At 44.7% G+C, this 18,566-nt stretch overlaps 1 protein-coding gene across 2 annotated transcripts in view; it reads left to right on the top strand.

Moving 5' to 3' along the window:
- ERGIC2 (ERGIC and golgi 2) overlaps positions 1-17,370 on the top strand; it is a 43,750-nt gene extending 26,380 nt beyond the window's left edge. For both annotated transcript variants that reach the window (XM_070946801.1, XM_070946800.1), the window contains 8 exons: positions 2,781-2,882; positions 4,040-4,135; positions 5,574-5,629; positions 6,607-6,705; positions 8,950-9,047; positions 10,684-10,846; positions 11,678-11,757; positions 16,706-17,370. In XM_070946801.1, the coding sequence (XP_070802902.1) occupies positions 2,781-2,882; positions 4,040-4,135; positions 5,574-5,629; positions 6,607-6,705; positions 8,950-9,047; positions 10,684-10,846; positions 11,678-11,757; positions 16,706-16,771 (760 nt within the window). In that variant the 3' untranslated portion in view covers positions 16,772-17,370. The remainder of the gene's footprint in view (positions 1-2,780; positions 2,883-4,039; positions 4,136-5,573; positions 5,630-6,606; positions 6,706-8,949; positions 9,048-10,683; positions 10,847-11,677; positions 11,758-16,705) is intronic.
- The last annotated feature ends 1,196 nt before the right edge of the window (positions 17,371-18,566 follow it).

The raw sequence follows: 18,566 nt of genomic DNA, 5'->3' as shown, positions 1-18,566 counted from the left end.
CCTTTAACAATCCAAGTCTTAGCTATATAAAGTGCAATATAAGATCAATCCAGGGATATAAAATCTTCTTACCAGTTTGTAGAAAAATACAAGGAACAATCAGGAACAATATAAGAACAGTTCAATAAATACCAGAAAGCAGTAAATAAATAATCATGATCAAACAATTGACCATAGAGAGATCAAAAAGAGTTACAGCGTAGCAGCAGGTAAAAATGGTGTAGTGTCCATACTAACCATAATTTAGCTCTCCTTAAATACATTGGCTGCAGAGTTCAGCCAGTCAGGATGCAGAATGACTCAGCACAGTTCTTAAAGCTACATAATAAATTCACATAATATAAACATACAATGTTGGCTTATATATTTCCTGGCCAGCCAATTAGGCAATAACCATTTCCTAACAGAGTTGTAGCTCTGCAGTATTCACTACTAATGTTGCTTTATTGTGCAAAGTGATCGGTCTCATTCGAGACAACGATGAATCCGCATACAGACGGGAGGTTGAACAACTAGCCTCGTGGTGCGACCGGAACAATCTGGAACTGAACAAACTCAAAACTGTAGAAATGGTGGTGCACGTTAGGAGAAACCCACCCATACTTCCACCTCTCACAATACTAGACAACCCAGTATCAACAGTAGAGACCTTCAAATTTTTAGGTTCTACCATATCTCAAAATCTAAAATGGACAGCTAACATCAAAAACGTCATCAAAAAAACACAACAAAGAATGTTATTTCTGCGCCAACTCAGGAAGCTCAAACTGCCCAAGAAGCTGCTGATCCAGTTCTACAGAGGAATGATTGAGTCTGTCATCTGCACCTCCATAACTGTCTGGTTTGGTTCTGCAACCCAACAAGACAGACACCGACTTCAGAGGATAATTAGAACCGCAGAAAAAAACATGGCTACCAACCTGCCTTCCATGCAGGATCTGTATACTGCACGAGTCAAAAAGAGGGCTGTGAAAATATTTACAGACTCCTCGCATCCTAGACATAAACTGTTTCAACTCCTACCCTCAAAACGATGCTATAGAACAGTGTACACCAGAACAACTAGACACAAGAACAGTTTTTTCCCAAATGCCATCACTCTGCTAAACAAATAATTCCCTCAACACTGTCAAACTATTTACTAAGTCTGCACTACTATTAATCATCTCATCGTTCCCACCACCCATCTCCTCCCACTTATGACTGCATGACTGTAATTTTGTTGCTTGCATCCTTATGATTTATATTGATATTGTTTCCGGATTGCTTATTTGTACCCTATGACTATCATTAAGTGTTGTACCTTATGATTCTTGACGAATGTATCTTTTCTTTTATGTACACTGAGAGCGTATGCACCAAGACAAATTCCTTGTGTGTCCAATCACACTTGGCCAATAAAGAATTCCTATTCTATTCTATTCTATTCTATTCTATTCTATTCTATTCTATTCTATTCTATTCTATTCTATTCTATTCTATTCTATTCTATTCTATTCTATTCTATTCTAAATGTTTCGCTGTTGTTAGTTCTGCTGTAGGACAAAGAGTAGTAGAATCGGGGGGTGGAGTGAAAAGAGGCATCAGCCTAGAATCCCTACGTAGCCACAGTAGAACTTAGTCCAACCTCCCTTGAATACCGTTGGCGGTTATCTAACCGTTATCTACCGTTGGCAGTTATCTAACTGTTATCTACCATTGACGGTTATCTAACTCTAACCAGGTTGAGAAGATTTGTTGATTAGTTGAGAAAATTCTTGTGCAATTCTTAGCTTTTAGCAACAGACCAGTTTAATTGAACCTTCACATGTCTTTCATGCCTGATAGAATTCTTATTGGCCAAGTGTGATTGGACACACAAGGAATTTGTCTCCGGTTCATAAGCTCTCAATGTACATACAAGCAACCAAGAGATAAATCACGATTATAATGATCATAAAAATACATTCATCATAAATCATAAGACGCAACACTCAGTAACAGTCGTAGGATAACAAATAAGCAATCGACATAAATCATACTAGGATAACTAAATAAAACAATATAAATCGGAAGATACAAGCAACAACGTTATAGTCATAAGAAGATAAAGAAATAGGTAATAGGAAAGATTAGAAGGATATTAATATAGCCTACAAAGCAGTTTGACAGGGTTGTGAGAATTAGTTGTTTAGCAGAGTGATGGCATGGGGGAAAATACACACAAACACACATACATAACTATCTATATAATACAAATAACTATAATGTATGATAGGTAGATGAAAGATAGATAGATAGATAGATAGATAGATAGATAGGTGATAGATAGATAGATAGATAGATAGATAGATAGATAGATAGATAGGATTGGTAGGTAGGTAGATAGACAGACAGATAGGATAGATTGATTGATTGAGAGATGAGAGATAGAGAGATGAGAGATAAGGGATGATAGGTAAGTAGGTAGACAAATAGGATAGATAGATAGATAGATAGATAGATAGATAGATAGATAGATAGATAGATAGATAGATATGATTGGTAGATAGGTAGATAGACAGATAGGAGAGATTGATTGATAGATGAGAGCTAGATGATTGGTAAGTAGGTAGACAAATAGATAGGATTGATTGATTGATTGATTGATTGATTGATTGATAGATATAGATAGATAGATAGATAGATATGATTGGTAGGTAGGTAGACAAATAGGATAGATTGATAGATGAGAGATTGATTGATAGATGAGAGATAGATAGATGTGATAACTGAATCTTTGCCTTTTGCTTTACTTCTAGGATACTACAAAATATTCAGGCCCGGCTACAGGAAGAACACTCTCTTCAAGACATAATATTCAAAAGTGCTTTTAAAAGTGCTTCAACGGCGCTTCCACCAAGGTGAGACGGTAGCTTCAGGGTCTCCTCGCCGCGGGGGAGGGGGGGTGACCATGAAAAAGAACTGATGTCATCCAAAACAGGTCAATTCAGAGATAAAAGCCATGACGTTGACCGTATTATTAGAATCCATATGCTAAGCCCGTGATGGCGAACCTATGGCACGCATGCCACAGGTGGCACACGTAGCCATATTGGTGGGCATGCGAGCTCAGTTCCGGTGCACATGTGTGCGCTGGCCAGCTGATTTTTGAGCCTTCTGGGCCCACCAGAAGTAGAGAAACAGGCTGTTTCCTGCCTCCGGAGGGCCTCAGCTGGTGGTGATGGTGAAGGCCCGTTTTTCTCTCTCACCAGGCCCCAGAGCCTTTCTAGGAGTCTGGGGAGGGCGAAAACGGCCTTCCCCACCTACCCTCGGAGGCCCTCCGGAGGCCAGAAACTTTCGGTGGGACCGGAAGTTGGCAAGCAGGCCGTTTTTGCCTCCAGAGGGCCTCCGGGGGGGGGGAGGAAGGCCGTTTTTGCCTCACCCGACTCCTAGAGGCTCTGGAGCCCGGGGACAGCAAAAAACGGGCCTTCCAGTCCCACTGGAAGTTGACAAACGGGCCGTTTCCGGCCTCTGGGGGTGGGGGTTATTCTATACCAGGGGTCAGCAACCTTAAACACTCAAAGAGCCACAAAGGTCCTAACCGGAAGCCCCCCATCCAATTCTGGAACTGACCGGAAGTCCTTTTTCCCCACCATAGAATCTCCTCCTACCGCGACGTCCTTTTTCCTCTGCCAACCTGAAGTCCGATTCCCCCACCATAGAGTCTCCTCCTAGCGCAGCATCCTTTTTCCTCTACCTATCCTAACCGAAAGCCCTATCAATTGTGGAGCCGACCGGTGACAGGGAGCTGCAGACAAGAGGGATGAAAGAGCCACATGCGGCTCCAGAGCTGTGGGTTGCTGACCCCTGTTCTATAACCTGTGTTTTAAGTCACTCAATTTTTCTCAATTTGTGAGCTTGCATCTACGTCCGTGGTCATTGGAGACCATTACATTAGATTTGCCTATGAGCAATATGTAACCTACGTTTTCTGAGAATTTGTATTTTGCAAGGCTTCGTAAAATGTGAAGTGCTACTTTTTAAAAATGCATATATATTTTTTTGTAAATCCACGCAGGGAGGACAATCCCGTACATTTGGCCGATGCCTGCAGAATTCATGGGCACCTCTATGTGAATAAAGTAGCAGGGAACTTTCACGTTACAGTGGGCAAGTATGTTCATTTCATTTCCTGAAACGCTATAAACCCGGGACAGGTGGACTTCAACTCCCAGAATTCCCCAGCCAACTGGCTGGGGAATTCTGGGAATTGAAGTCCAGCCCATCTTAAAGTTGCCACGGTTGGGAAGCCCTATTATAGACTAGCTTTTGCGTCCCACTTCAAAACATCCGATGTACATTTTTTCAAGGAACAGACCAATAATGCAATCCTATAGAATAGGCTCAGTGGCTAAGTCACTGAGCTTGTCGATCGAAAGGTCGGCAGTTCAGCGGTTCGAATCCCTAGCGCCGTGTAATGGGGTGAGCTCCCATTCCTTGTCCCAGCTTCTGCCAACCTAGTAGTTCGAAAGCATGTTAAAAATGCAAAAATAGGGACCACCTTTGGTGGGAAGGTAACAGCGTTCTGTGCGCCTTTGCTGTTGAGTCATGCCGGCCACATGACCACGGAGACATCTTCGGACAGCGCTGACTCTTCAGCTTTGAAACGGAGATGAACACCGCCCCTAGAGTCTGGAACGAGTAGCACAAATATGCGAGGGGAACCTTTACTTTTACCTAAAGAACAGGGGTGTCAAACTTAATTTCATTGACGGCTGTAATTGACCTTGGGGGGCGGGGGCATGGCCAACTGGGGGGCTGTGGCCAGTTTGACACCCCTCCCCAAACTGCTGGCATGTTTCCTCTTTGCATTGAGTAGACCGGGCTGAAGCCATGCTGGCCCAATATTTCCTCTTCGCATTGGGTAGACCAGGCCGAAGCGACGCAGGACGGCCCCTTACATTTTCCAGGATGGCCCCGTAGGCCGAATGCAGCCTGCAGGCTTTGAGTTAGACACCCCTATTATAGAACAATCCCCAACCTTTTTGGATTGGTGGCCTAGAATGGGGGGGAAGGAGGGTCATTGATAGTTTTCTTGGAAATGTGTATCAATTCCTGGATTAAGTCTGCTTTTCGATAACGTTCCTGAATTATAACACATCCCTTCCTTCCTTCCTTTCTTTCTTTCTTCCTTTCTTCCTTCCTTCCTTCCTTCCTTCCTTCCTTCCTTCCTTCCTTTCTTTCTTTCTTTCTTTCTTTCTTTCTTTCTTTCTTTCTTTCTTTCTTTCTTTCTTTCTTTCTTTCTTTCTTTCTTTCTTTCTTTCTTCCTTCCTTCCTTCCTTCCTTCCTCCCTTCCTCCCTTCTTCCCCTCCCCTCCTCTCCCCTCCCTCCCTCTTTCTTTCTTTCTTTCTTTCTTTCTTTCTTTCTTTCTTTCTTTCTTTCTTTCTTTCTTTCTTTCTTTCCTTCCTTCCTTCCTTCCCTCCTTCCTTCCTTCCTTCCTTCCTTCCTTCCTTCCTTCCTTCCTTCCTTCCTTTCCTTCCTTCCTTCCTTCCTTCCTTCCTTCCTTCCTTCCTTCCTTCCTTCCTTCCTTCCTTCTTTCTTTTTCATTTTAGGGCAATTCCCCACCCGAGGGGCCATGCACATTTGGCAGCTCTTGTGAGCCACGAATGTAAGTCACCTCTGTTTCTTGACATTGGAAGAGTTATTTGTCACGTGGTGCTTCGGACAAATCTATCCAGACACGTTTTTTTCCACTGGCCAAATGTTCTGACCTAGGCTTCCTAAGACAGTAAACAAAGCACACGATGAGTCCCAAAAACCCTCTTTTTATTTCAACGGCTGTGAATTCTGTTCATTCGCAGCCCGTAATGAGTCACAAATAGTTTGTAAAGAGTCCAACCGAAGTCTGCCACAGTCCTTCGGGATAAGGTTGATAAGCACCCACCTTCATCTGCCTTGATACGCTGCCAAAGACCTAATCGGCAATTAGCTTTGCAAGGCCACACAGAGCACAGAATCAAAACGGAGCTTCAGAATTTAAACCAACCAGAACAAAGTTGCTTCCTGCAAAAGCTCACATTATTTTTAAATTTTGTCTGTCTTTGTGCTTTTAATCAGGCTGTACACCACCCTGAGTCCTTTGGGAGAAGGGCAGTATAGAAATAATAATAATAATAATAACAACAACAACAACAACAACAACAACAACAACAACAACAACAACATGCCTTTGCTCTTCCTTTATGTCTTATGGGAGGACCAATCATCTCCAAGCCCTACTTACAAGTTGTCCCTTTTGTCTTAACTGTTCTTGCCTTCTGGCAGCTTTGCGTATGCGCACACTGGGAACAGGCTGCTGTGATGATGGCTTCTATTAACTGGGTTTTATTGCTGGGTCGCTTCTGACTAACAAGTTTCTTTAGTCGGCTCCATAGATTTTCAATTGGGCTATTCCCAGGCCATTCCAGTAGTGGAATAGGATTCTCTTGAAACTCCAAAACAAATAAAAAAAGTGGTGTTATTAGCCATCAAACCTCAAAATTACACTTTCCCCAAAAGATTTCCACAATTTTGGCCACTACTGTATATGTGCCTATAGCTAAAATTACGATATTAAGCCGGTGTTTTTCCCGTTGTGTCTTCCAGCATATAATTTCTCCCATAGGATAGATCACTTATCTTTTGGAGAGCTTATTCCAGGCATTATTAATCCTTTAGACGGCACCGAAAAGATTGCATCAGATCGTAAGTGGGTTTTATTTATCTGGGGGGAAAAAAAAAATCACAACAGCTTTGTTTGGTTTTCTGCTTGGATTACAATTCTCTTTTGGATTTCCTTGAATGGTGTTTATTGCATCATTTCCGCGGAATTTTTAACGACTCCGCCGATGTGTTAATCACACCTCCACTGAGATCTCAACAATTATAATAATAATTGGTAGTGTAATATGTTTCATAAATAAAGATGTCATTTTTTTTAATGGAATCTAGCCTCGGGGATGATGGTACATTTTCTGTGGAAGATTTCTCCCTTCCACCGAAGTATTAATATATTTACATAAAGATAAATTAGCATACGTGGGGGGTTGAGCCTTTTGTCTAAGCACAAGGAAATAGATAACAGATAAGGAGCCACGAGAGATTTACGAAGCAGTGATTCCATTTTAATTATGGGTAAATGAGTTTACCTCATGTTTAAATATTGCTTTAAAACTTAATTAAGCCAACGGCATAGGCCCGTGATGGCGAACCTATGGCACGTGTGCCACAGGTGACACATGTAGCTATATTGGTGGGCACGTGAGCACCAGCTGATTTTCGGGCCTTCTGGGCCCACCAGAAGTAGGGAAACAGGCTGTTTCCTGCCTCCGGAGGGCCTCGGGGTGGTGGGGAAGGCCCGTTTTTCTCTCTTCCCAGGCTCCAGAGCCTTTCTAGGAGTCTGGGGAGGGCGAAAATGGCCTTCCTCATGTCCCTGGAGACCCTCCGGAGGCCATTTTCACCCTCCCCAGATTCCTAGAAAGGCTCTGGAGCCTGGGGGGAGAGAAAAACGAGCCCACCGGGCCATCGTGTATGAGGAGCGGGGGAGTGGGTCGCGCGCACATGCGTGGGGGCGGGGCGAATAGAATTATGGGCGTGGGCATGCTCGCAGGTGACACACACACACACCCCGCACTTCCCCCGCTCCTGGCACGCAATCGCAAAAAGGTTAGCCATCACTTTATATATGTGTGTATATATATATATGTGTGTGTATAAGTATATGCCTGTGATGGCGAATCTTTTCGGCAACAAGTGCCAAACTGGAACACGGGTGCATGTGTATGCGCTGGAGCGGCGGAAACCCAAAGACCAGCCATGCTTGTTGTTTGGCTGTTTTTTGGGCCATTTTCAGGCATTTTTTGGCCCGAGAAAAGGCCTGTTTTTTGGGCCATTTCCGGGCCATTTCTAGGCCGTTTTCCAGCACCTGCAAAAACCAGCTGGCCAGTGCGCATGTGCACGCTGGAAACCAGAAGAGCAGCTGGCAACCACGCGCCATAGGTTCACCATCATGGATATATGCTATGCTATAATATAATATACTATAATGTAAAGTACTGTAATGTAATAATATATATGCATGTATGTATGTATGTTTTAGGGCAAGAATAAAATACGAAATGAACAGAAAAGCATATTGAACATTAACAAAAGCAAAAAAAGAATTGTGTACCAAAAAGAGAACAAAAAAACCCCAAACACCGGATTAATCTAACATTTGTTCTGATCTAGGCTTCCTTAAAAAGCATGAAGCAGAGTCATGGTCCCGGCAAAACCCCTTTTGTAACTAGCTTCCAAACGCAGGGCAAGGCAAAACTTGGCACAGAGTCACAAACAGAACTTTCCACTCTTGAAACGAACGACCGAATGAATTGTTTCCTGCAAAAGCCCCCTCCCCGTTCGCTCCTCTTTTGTTTCCTATGGGAGGGGCCGATCACCTCCAAGGTGTGGCTTTACTCCTGAGTCGACCCTGCTTTCTTAGTTGTTCTTGTCTTCTGGCAGCTCTGCTCATGCACATACTGGGAACGGGCTCCAGCTGTTCCTCTGCCTCACTGCTGTCTATCTCCCTCTCTGCCACCGACGCAGAGCCCTCGTCCGAGCTTTCCCCAGCACCCAGGACTGGCCCATGTTCCTCCCCAACCTCATTGTCCGACTCTGCTGGCCGCCAGCGGACCACAACAAATAATGCACACCTTGGCTGAATGCTGGAAAGGGGGGGGGAAAAACCCCAAGAAATTCCCCTCCCCTTACACGGCAGGTCTACAAATAATTATAAACTTTCTCATCCTTATTTAATGTGAAAAGTATCTAAACAAATATTTCAGATGAGGAAATCTCCATCTAATAATCGAACCGAGCCAACGAGGCTTGTTCTGAGACCGTTGTTTTCCCGTGGGATGAATTTTAATTTTTTTTTTTTCTTTCTGGCGGGGTGCGTGTGTGTTTCTGCAGACAATCAGATGTTCCAATACTTCGTTACCGTGGTGCCGACAAAACTTCAAACGCACAAAATTTCCGCAGAAACGCACCAGTTTGCAGTAACCGAAAGGGTAAGTCCTGGTCTCGGGTAACAGTAACAGAGTTGGACGGGATCTTGGGGGGGTGTCCTCTATTCCAACCCCCTGAAAAGGGCACTTGGTAGAAAGCTATGAATTTTCTTGCTTTTCCGAAGCATTTTGTTTGCGTGAACTGTAGGTGCTGTTTTCTTCCGTTGTATCCCTTTATGATAAAAAGAATAGAATGCATGCCCTTGCAATAAGCAGATTGCACATGTATCTCTATAGTTCAATTTCTTTTCTTTTCTTTTTCCTAACATTCCTTAATATGTACCAACTCTTCTGAAATACATCTTAAATACCGTATTTTTCGGCGTACTTTACAACCCCCCCCCCAAAAGAAGCTGAAAATTTGCGTCTTATACCCTGCCCACCCGCCGTCCCCGACCCTTCGGCCTCCATGCGTCCTCTTCCTGGCTGCAAAGATTGCCATAGACCAGTGATGGCTAACTTTTTTGCCGTCGCATGCCAGGAGCGGGTGGAGGGGGGGCCGCGTGCATGTGTGCCCACACCCATAATTCTATGTGCCCCATCCCCGCGCATGCTCGTGTGACCCCTCCCCCACTTCCTCTCCCTCTCCTGGCACGTTGGGCCCGGTAGGCCTGTTTTTCTCTCTTCCCAGGCTCCAGAGCCTTTCTAGGAGCTTAGGGAGGGCAAAAACGGCCCGCCCCTCCAGGCCCTCCGGAGGCCAGAAATGGCCTGTTTGCCAACTTCCGGTGGGACCAGAAGGCCTGTTTTTTGCTCTCCCCGGGCTCCAGAGCCTTTCCAGTCCCACCGGAAGTTGGCAAACGGGCTGTTTCTGTTTTTACCGTCTTGGGTAAGTAAATCAGAGTCTTCATTTGCAAAACTTTCCTTGTGATCTGGCAGCAGATTCGGACAGTGAGGAGGTTGGGGAGGAACATGGGCCAGTCCTGGAGTCTGCGGAAGGCTCTGATGAGGGCTCTGCGTCAGAGGCAGAGAGGGTATCAGGGCCATCTGACAGTTATCAGCTGCCTTTGGAGTCGGACAGCAGTGAGGCAGACGAATAGCTGGAGCCTGTTCCCAGTGTGCCCATGCACAGAGTTGCCAGATGAAAGAAACAGCTAAAGAACAAGGGTCGACTTGGGAGTAAGGCCACAGGTGGACGATGAAAGGCCCCTCCCAAAGGGAATAAAAGAGGAGCAAAAGGGGAGTGGAGTTTGCAGGAGACAATTAATTCATTCCTGCATTCTTGCCAAGTATTTCGGCGTCTGAAAGATCTCGGCCTGGCCACTCTCCAAGCCTGATAAAGGTCGGTAATCGTGAACTATCTTGAAAGACCGCGGGAGAGGAAAGACTTTGCTGGAGAGGAATTCACTGTAAATTAAATAAAAGGGGTTTATCGGAACGAGGACTCGGTTTCGTGCTGCTGAGGAAGCGTAGGTCAGAACAGACCGTAGGGAATTCGACAGTGGTTGGAAGTGTGAAGAAAAATCGTGAACTCTCTTGAAAGACTGTGAGAGAGGAAAGACTTTGCTGGAGAGGAATCCACTGTGAATTAAATAAAAGGGTTGTTTTTTTTAGTTGGGACGAGGACTCCGCTTCGTGCTGCTGGGGAAGCCTTAGGCCAAAACACCTCAATTCAGTTTTCCTTATTGCTGCTTTTCCTCAGGAACGTGTGATCAATCACGCAGCCGGAAGCCACGGAGTTTCTGGAATTTTCATGAAATACGATATCAGTTCCCTGATGGTGACCGTGACCGAAGAACACATGCCCTTCTGGCAGTTTATAGTGAGACTCTGTGGTATAGTTGGAGGAATTTTTTCTACTACAGGTAAATGCATTCCGATCTATTACAGATAAGATAGATAGGATGGCCAGATGGCTTTCCAGGGCCAAAATGGGGCGCGGGGGGGCCGCAAGCGTGGGGGGGCGCATGCGCAGGGGACGTGCGTGTATGCATGGGGGCGGGACGCATGCACGGGGGGGCATTCACTTGCATTTTGGGGGTTCTGGCATGCGCGGGTGCATTTGCGCACGTGCTTTGGGCCCTCAGGTTAACCATCACTGGAGTAGAACGGGGAAACTCCATCCAGATTACAGATTTATACTTTGGGGGGGCGGGAGGGGGTCTGTAACTTGTGTACCCCAAAAGAAGCCCTTGTCCGAAAGTTAAGATTGCTTTGGCTTTTCTGCCCATTGTGAGAAATCGCTCTCGACACGATCGTTTCACACAATGGATAACGAACGCCTAACCACGTTCCACTATCCAGTAGAATAAACCAGGTGTCAGCGTTGCAACGCTGGCATAGAGAGCAGAGGAGAGAGAGAGAGATAAGCTCTGAACTTTTGCCTGCTAAATCCCTTTGAAGTCGGGTTGTCATGGAAATGAGGGGGGGGGAGACATTCCTGGGAAATGACAAGAAGTCTGAAGAATGACTTGGAAGATAGCCAATGAGAAGCAGAGATTTGGGGATCGGAAAAGGAGGGATTGGGGGGGCAAAAGGTCAGTCTTGTCCACATCGAGTCATGATCCGGTGGCTGTGCTCAATTAAAGAAAAGATTTCCTTAAAGATTGGCAGTTTGGAAATTCATTTAATTTTGAGATAGCATCGAAGTCTGACACCAGGCGTAACCAAATATTCGATTTGTTCTCTTACCGTAGGCATTTTACACAGCGTTGGAAGATTCATAGTGGAAATTATCTGTTGCCGTTTCAGACTGAAGTCGTCTAAATCTACACCTGTAAGTATATTCTGAGTAACACCTGGGCTCTCGTAGAAGAGAATGAGGGTAGCTCAAGGTTGAACTGTGATCTCCTTGGGACTTTCTTGAGCTTGCTTGTTTTCTCACAGACGTTTCAAGACCCAACTAGGAAACATCATCAGTGTGAGATATCTCAGTCAGACATCTTTTTAACAGAGTTGGAAGGGACCTCACAGATTATCTAGTCCAACCCCACCTCCTGTCCAAACAGGAGACCCTACACCATTTCTGACAGAGGGCAGTCCAGTCTCTGCTTGAAAGCTTCCAGTGATGAAACTCCCACAACTTCCGAAGGCAACTTCTGTTCCATGGGTTGATGGTTCTCACTGTCAGGAAATTTCTCCTTATTTCTAGGTTGAATCTCTCCTTGGTCAGTTTCCATCCATTATTCCTTGTCTGGCCTTTGGGTGCCTTGGAGAATAGCTTGAGCCCCCTCCTCTCTGTGGCAGCCCCTCAAATAGTGGAAGACTGCTCTCCTGTCTCCCCTGGTCCTTCTCTTCATTAGACTAGCCAGGCCCAGTTCCTGCAACCGTTCATCGTATGTTTTAGCCTCCATCCCCTAATCATCCTGGTTGCTCTTCTCTGCACTCTTTTTAAAAGTCTCAACATCTTTTTTGTAGTGTGGCTGATGACATTCCCTAGTTGGGTCATGAGATGTCTGTAAGCAAACAACCAGGCTCGGAGACCACCAAGGACTCCAGATAGGTCTTCGTTTACAATTAGGTTTAGACAGGACTTTTCGTTTCCTTTCCCTTCCCCTTCTTTCTTTTCCTTCCCTTTCCTTCCATTCCCTTCCCCTTCTTTTTTTTTCCTTCCCTTTCCTTCCCTTCCCTTTCCTAACCCTTCCCTTCCCCTTCTTCCCTTCCCTTCCCCTTCTTCCCCTCCCCTCCCCTCCCTTCCCTTCCCCTTCTTTCCTTCCCTTTCCTTCCCTTCTGTTCCCCTTCTTTCCTTTCCTTCCCTTCCCCTCCCTTCCCTTCCCTTCCCCTTCTTTCCTTTCCTTCCCCTTCCTTTCCCCTTCTTTCCTTTCCTTCCCTTCCCCTCCCTTCCCTTCCCTTTCTTTCTTTTCCTTCCCTTTCCTTCCCTTCCCTTCCCCTTCTTTTTTTCCTTCCCTTTCCTTCCCTTCCCTTTCCTAACCCTTCCCTTCCCCTTCTTTCCTTCCCTTCCCCTTCTTCCCTTCCCCTCCCCTCCCCTCCCTTCCCTTCTCCTTCTTTCCTTCCCTTTCCTTCCCTTCTGTTCCCCTTCTTTCCTTTCCTTTCCTTCCCCTCCCTTCCTTTCCCTTCCCCTTCTTTCCTTTCCTTCCCTTCCCCTTCCTTTCCCCTTCTTTCCTTTCCTTCCCTTCCCCTCCCTTCCCCTCCCTTCCCCTTCTTTCCTTTCCTTCCTTTCCGGTCCCCTTCTTTTCTTCCTTTCCGTTTTCTTCCCTTCCCCTTCTTTCCTTTTTCTTTCCTTCCTCAGAGAACCAATGGAACAGAATAAAGTTATAATCCAACGAAGAGAAGGATCCTTGGAAATCTAACGGAGCACAGCTTTTCTGAGGGTAGATAGCCCATCCCAATTCTCAGGGATCTTCCCTGTAACGGCACCCTAACTAACCATCTCTCTAGCCTTTTGGGGAAGAATTGTGGGAGTTGACATTGGGATCCATTTGGAATTACCGAGCTGTTAGGAAATGCACGGATCATCTCATCCAGCCCTCCGTAATCTGCAGAAAACACAGTTTTGGTTGTCCCAAATGTGGGCTTTTTCCAAAAGGCAACTGGATTTTCATTTTTCCTTGAAGACATTTTGCTTCCCGTCCAAGAAGCGTCTTCCGAAGAATTGAAGAAGCTTCTTGGACCAGAAGCGAAACGTCTTCAAGGGAAAATGAAAATCCAGTTGCCTTTTGGAAAAAGCACTTTTTGGGATGTTCTTCTGACCGTTGGAGACTCCTGGCCATTAGAAAGTTGTTCCTCATATTTAAACGAAAGCCAGATAGGTAAATAAATAGTACATATTTATTATATCTGTATAAATCTAGTAAATAAATAAATAGATAGTAACCACCGTTATTTCAGGTCCTAGTTTCTGTGGCCGTTGAAAATAATACCTGGCCATCAAAAGATAAACAGTAACAGAGTTGGAAGGGACCTTGGAGGTCATCTAGTCCAACCCCCTGTTCACACAGGAGGCTAGGGATTCGAACCGCCGAACTTTCTGATCGGCAAGCTCAAGTGTCTTAGCCACTGAGCCACCTAGTCACCCTAGGTGAATAGCTGATGGGGGGGGGACACCTAATTCTGTCTCCCCAACTGCCTTAATTAATTGTGAATCCACCTCATAGTATGTTGTGGGTATCTCATGTGATACAAGTGCATAGACATAATCGTCAGATTGATAATAGAATAAGGCAATAATAGAACTCGGGTAGAATAGAATAGAATAGAATAGAATAGAATAGAATAGAATAGAATAGAAAATATGGAATGGAATGGAATGGAATGGAATAGAATAGAATAGAATAGAATAGAATAGAATAGAATAGAATAGAATAGAATAGAATAGAATAGAATAGAATAGAATAGAATAGAATATGGAATAGAAAATATGGACAAATGGAATGGAATAGGGAATAGAATAGAATAGAATAGAATAGAATAGAATAGAATAGAATAGAATAGAATAGAATAGAATAGAATAGAATAGAATAGAATAGAATAGAATAGAATAGAATAACAGAGTTGGAAGGGACCTTGGAGGTCTTCTAGTCCAACCCCCTGCCCAGGCAGGAAACCCTGAAATCCATTTCAGACAAATGGTTGTCCAGTCTCTTCTTAAAATCCTCCACTGATGAAGCACCCACAACTTCTGGTGGCCAGCTGTTCCACTGTTTAATTGTCTTCACTGTTCGGAAGCTTCCAGGTTGCTTCTCTCTTTGATTAGTGTCCATCCATTGCTTCTCGTCCTGCCCTCAGGTGCTTTGGGAAATAAGTCTTTGAGGGCAGCCCCTCAAATATTAGGCCTTGATTATTTGAAGGGGCTGCTTGGGTATAATTCTTCTTCCAAAATTAGTGACAATATTAAGCCAAGGCAAAGAAAGTGAAGAGTAGGAGAAAGTCACAGAATAGACCAAAGACATGTCAGTGTATTAAATATTGCTTAACTCATTGTAAGCCGCCTTGAGTCTCCAGAGAAGGGCGGCATATAAATCAAATTAAAAAAAATTAAATTAAATTAAATCAAATTTTAAAAAAATATCCTGATTCCTGAATTGTCTACTGAAACTAGCATCTCACTGGATCCAGTGCTCTTAGACAATCCATTAAGGCAGTGAACGCAGTGAATAAACATTAGAGGTGGTACTGCGATTGTGACAAAATCTGTGATACGTCTTTCATTTTTTTATTTTATTTTATTTTATTTCTTTTATTTTAATTGTTTTGCATCCTGCCTTTATTATTTTTACGAATAACTCAAGGCGGCGAACATATCCAACACACCTTCCTCCTCCTTCTCCTCCTCCTATTTTCCCCACAACAAGAACCCTGTGAGGTGAGTTGGGCTGAGTGAGAGTGACTGGCCCAAAGTCACCCAGCTGGTTTTCATGGCTAAGGCGGGACTAGAACTCACTGTCTCTTGGTGATTGGCCTAAAGTCACCCAGCCAGTTGTCATGGTAAGGCGGGACTAGAACTCACAGTCTCCTGGTGATTGGCCTATAATCACTAAGCCAGCTTTTATAGTAAGGCGGGACTAGAACTCACAGTCTCCTGGTGATTGGCCTATAATCACCGGGCCAGCTTTTATGGTAAGGCGGGACTAGAACTCACAATCTCCTGGTGATTGGCCTAAAATCACCCATCCAGCTTTTATGGTAAGGCAGAACTAGAACTCACAGTCTCCTGATAATTAGCCTATAATAGTGATGGCTAACCTTTTTGCCATCGCGTGTCAGGAGAGGGGGGTGGGGGAGGGTTGTGCGTGCACGTGCCCATGCGTATGTGTGCACAAACTGCCCCGCTCCTGGCACATGATGGCCTGGTAGGCCTGTTTTTCTTTCTTACCTGGTTCCAGATCCTCTCTATTTATCTGGGAAGGGCGAAAACAGCCTTTCTCACTTTCTCGGAGGCCCTCCAAAGGCCTGAAACGGCCTATTTCCCAACTCCCAGAGGAACAGGAAGTGACATTTTTTGCTGTCCCCAGCCTCCAGAGCCTCTCTCGGAGTCTCTAGGAGCCTCTCTAGGAGTCTCTGGAGGCTGGGGACAGCAAAAAAACATCACTTCCTGTCCCACCGGGAGTCAGGAAATGGGCCCTTTCAGCCTCCGTAGGGCCTCCAAGGGAATGGGAAAGGCTGTTTTCGCCCTTCCCAGATGCATAGAAAGGATTTGGAGCCAGGTAAGAAAGAAAAACGGGCCTTCCCACCCACCCCCCCAGGCCCTCCAGAGGCAGGAAACAGCCTGTTTCCCTACTTCTGGTGGGCCCAGAAGGCCTGAAAGTCAGCTGGCCGGTGCGCGCATGCGCCCCAGAGCTGAGCTGGCGTGCCCACTAATATGGCTCCGCATGCCACCTATGGCACATGTGCCATAGGTTCGCCATCACGGGCCTATAATCACCCAGCCAGCTTTTATGGTAAGGCGGGACTAGAACTCACAGTCTCCCGGTGATTGGCTTAAAGTCACTTAGCCAGCTTTCATGCCTGAGGCGAGACTAGAACTCACAGTCTGCTGGTGATTGGCTCAAAGTCACCCATTTGGTTTTCATGGCGCAGGCAGAACTAGAACTCACCGTCTCCAGCTTTCTAATCTGGAGCCTTAACCACTAGGCCAAACTGTCTTAACTCTTCCCAAATAAATCTGTGTTATGATTTTTCTCTAGAAGAGCCACAACGAGCCGAAATGCACAAAGAAAGGGAGGAAAAAAATTATTTTTCTGCTGACTTTTTTTTTTCTCTGACAGGTTCAACTTCCAGATAGTCAACGAAATGACCCCGAACCTCTAGCGACCGAAGATGCTACGCAGTAGCCCTTCTCTTCAGAAACTCTGGTCTTTCTGTCTTGACGCGAAAAGACATTTTTATAAGCAAAAAAGATTGTGCAATACGTTAAAAGACATGGAAGGGAAAAAACGAGCCATTTTTTTTTTTTCAGCAACGAAAGAAGGGGAAAGCGATCAACTCCTCGCTGCGACTTGTTTTGTCCTTTTCAAGGATTCGAAAAAAGTAGCCGAGATGATCCTTTAATTTTAAAGTCCGACTTCCCGGAACGAGAACCGGATTGTTGTTGGAAAAGAAGAACTTGTAATTCAGAAACTGCAATTAAATCGTGAAAACTATCAACTCTACATTCCCGGAGCACTGCAGAGTCTATTCATAAATGATAACCTTCAAAGGGAATGTAATTGGGAAAAGGTGTATTTTTCATAGGCAGCAGAGCGGGGAAATTTTGCAAACCGAAACTCAGAAGCTGTAAAAAATTCTGTTTTTAAAATAGGGTGCGAGGTGTGTGTGGGGGTTTTGTTTGTTTGTTTTTAATCTCCCCCCATGTTTTTAAAATGTCAAGTTTTAAAATCCCAAGAAATGGAGAATTAATGCACAAGAAAGGAAATTAAAAATCTCGTCCTGGGAGCGTAGCATGTATACCAATCGACAAATGGGCTGTTTAAACCAATGTGGAAAAACCTTTTAGCGTTATCGCTTATTGTCAAACTCTTTCCGGAAAACAAAAACAAAAACGGCCCGATCAAAGAATCGTGGGCTCGTTGCATTGTAACTTGTGGAGAGTGATTGACAGCCTTAGGGGTACTTGACAAGCTGAAGAATCCATCATGGTTATTGTTAATTTACTTGAGTTTTAAGGTACCCTCCAAATGGATTACGATGGCGGAGCTGGCGTCGCAACGGTACGGCGGATGATCTTGAAGCTCCAAGATCGCCGTCGATATCTTCACCACCTCTCCATATTTTTGTAGGCTGGTATATACAGGTAGTCCTCGACTTAACAACAGTTCAGTTAGTGGCCGTTTGAAGTTACAACGGCACTACAAAGGGGGATTTATGACCGTTTTTCACACTTATGACAGTTACAGCATCCCTATGGTCACGTGATTAAAATCCAGGCGCTTGGAAACTGACTCCTATTTATGACAGTTGCAATGTCCCCGGATATTGTGACCTCCTTTTGCAACCTCCTGACAAGCAAAGCCAAGGGGAAGCCAGATTCATTTAACAACTCTGGCAAAATTCTAAAATGGGGCAAAAAGCAGGAGCCTGGATAGCTCAGCAGACTAATGCATTGTAATTTAACTCCAGCTGTCTGCAATTACTACGAGTTCCATTCTCACCAGGCTCAAGGTTGACTCAGCCTTCCACCCTTTCTAAGGTAGGTAAATTGAGGACCCAGTTTGTGGGGGCAATAAGCTGACTTTGTATAAAATATACAAAAGTATGAAGGCTATTGCTTAACGCATTGTAAGCCGCCCTGAGCCTCCGGAGAAGGGCGGCATATAAATCAAATTTTTTAAAAAAATTCAATTGTCTGACTTAGCAACAGAAATGTTGGGCTTAATTATGGTCGTACGTCGAGGATTACCTGTATCGGCTTGTGCCTTGCATTAAATCTTTCTTGAATTTATGGAAGAAGGGACAAAAAGACTAGTGAAATTAGTGGGCAGTAATATTGCAGTAATATTGCAAATTAACTGTGAATTTGACTGAATTGAATTCTGTGGCTTTTAATTTCACACTAATGCCATAAGTAAATATAGGACCAGGGGTGGGTTCTAAATTTTTTTACTACCGTTTCTGTGGGCGTGGCTTATT

The sequence above is a fragment of the Pituophis catenifer genome, unplaced genomic scaffold (assembly GCF_029215685.1).
Source record: "Pituophis catenifer annectens isolate HBS135680 unplaced genomic scaffold, rPitCat1.0.hap2 SCAF_7, whole genome shotgun sequence".
Lineage (NCBI taxonomy): Eukaryota > Metazoa > Chordata > Lepidosauria > Squamata > Colubridae > Pituophis > Pituophis catenifer.
This window is presented reverse-complemented; position numbering and strand designations above follow the sequence as displayed.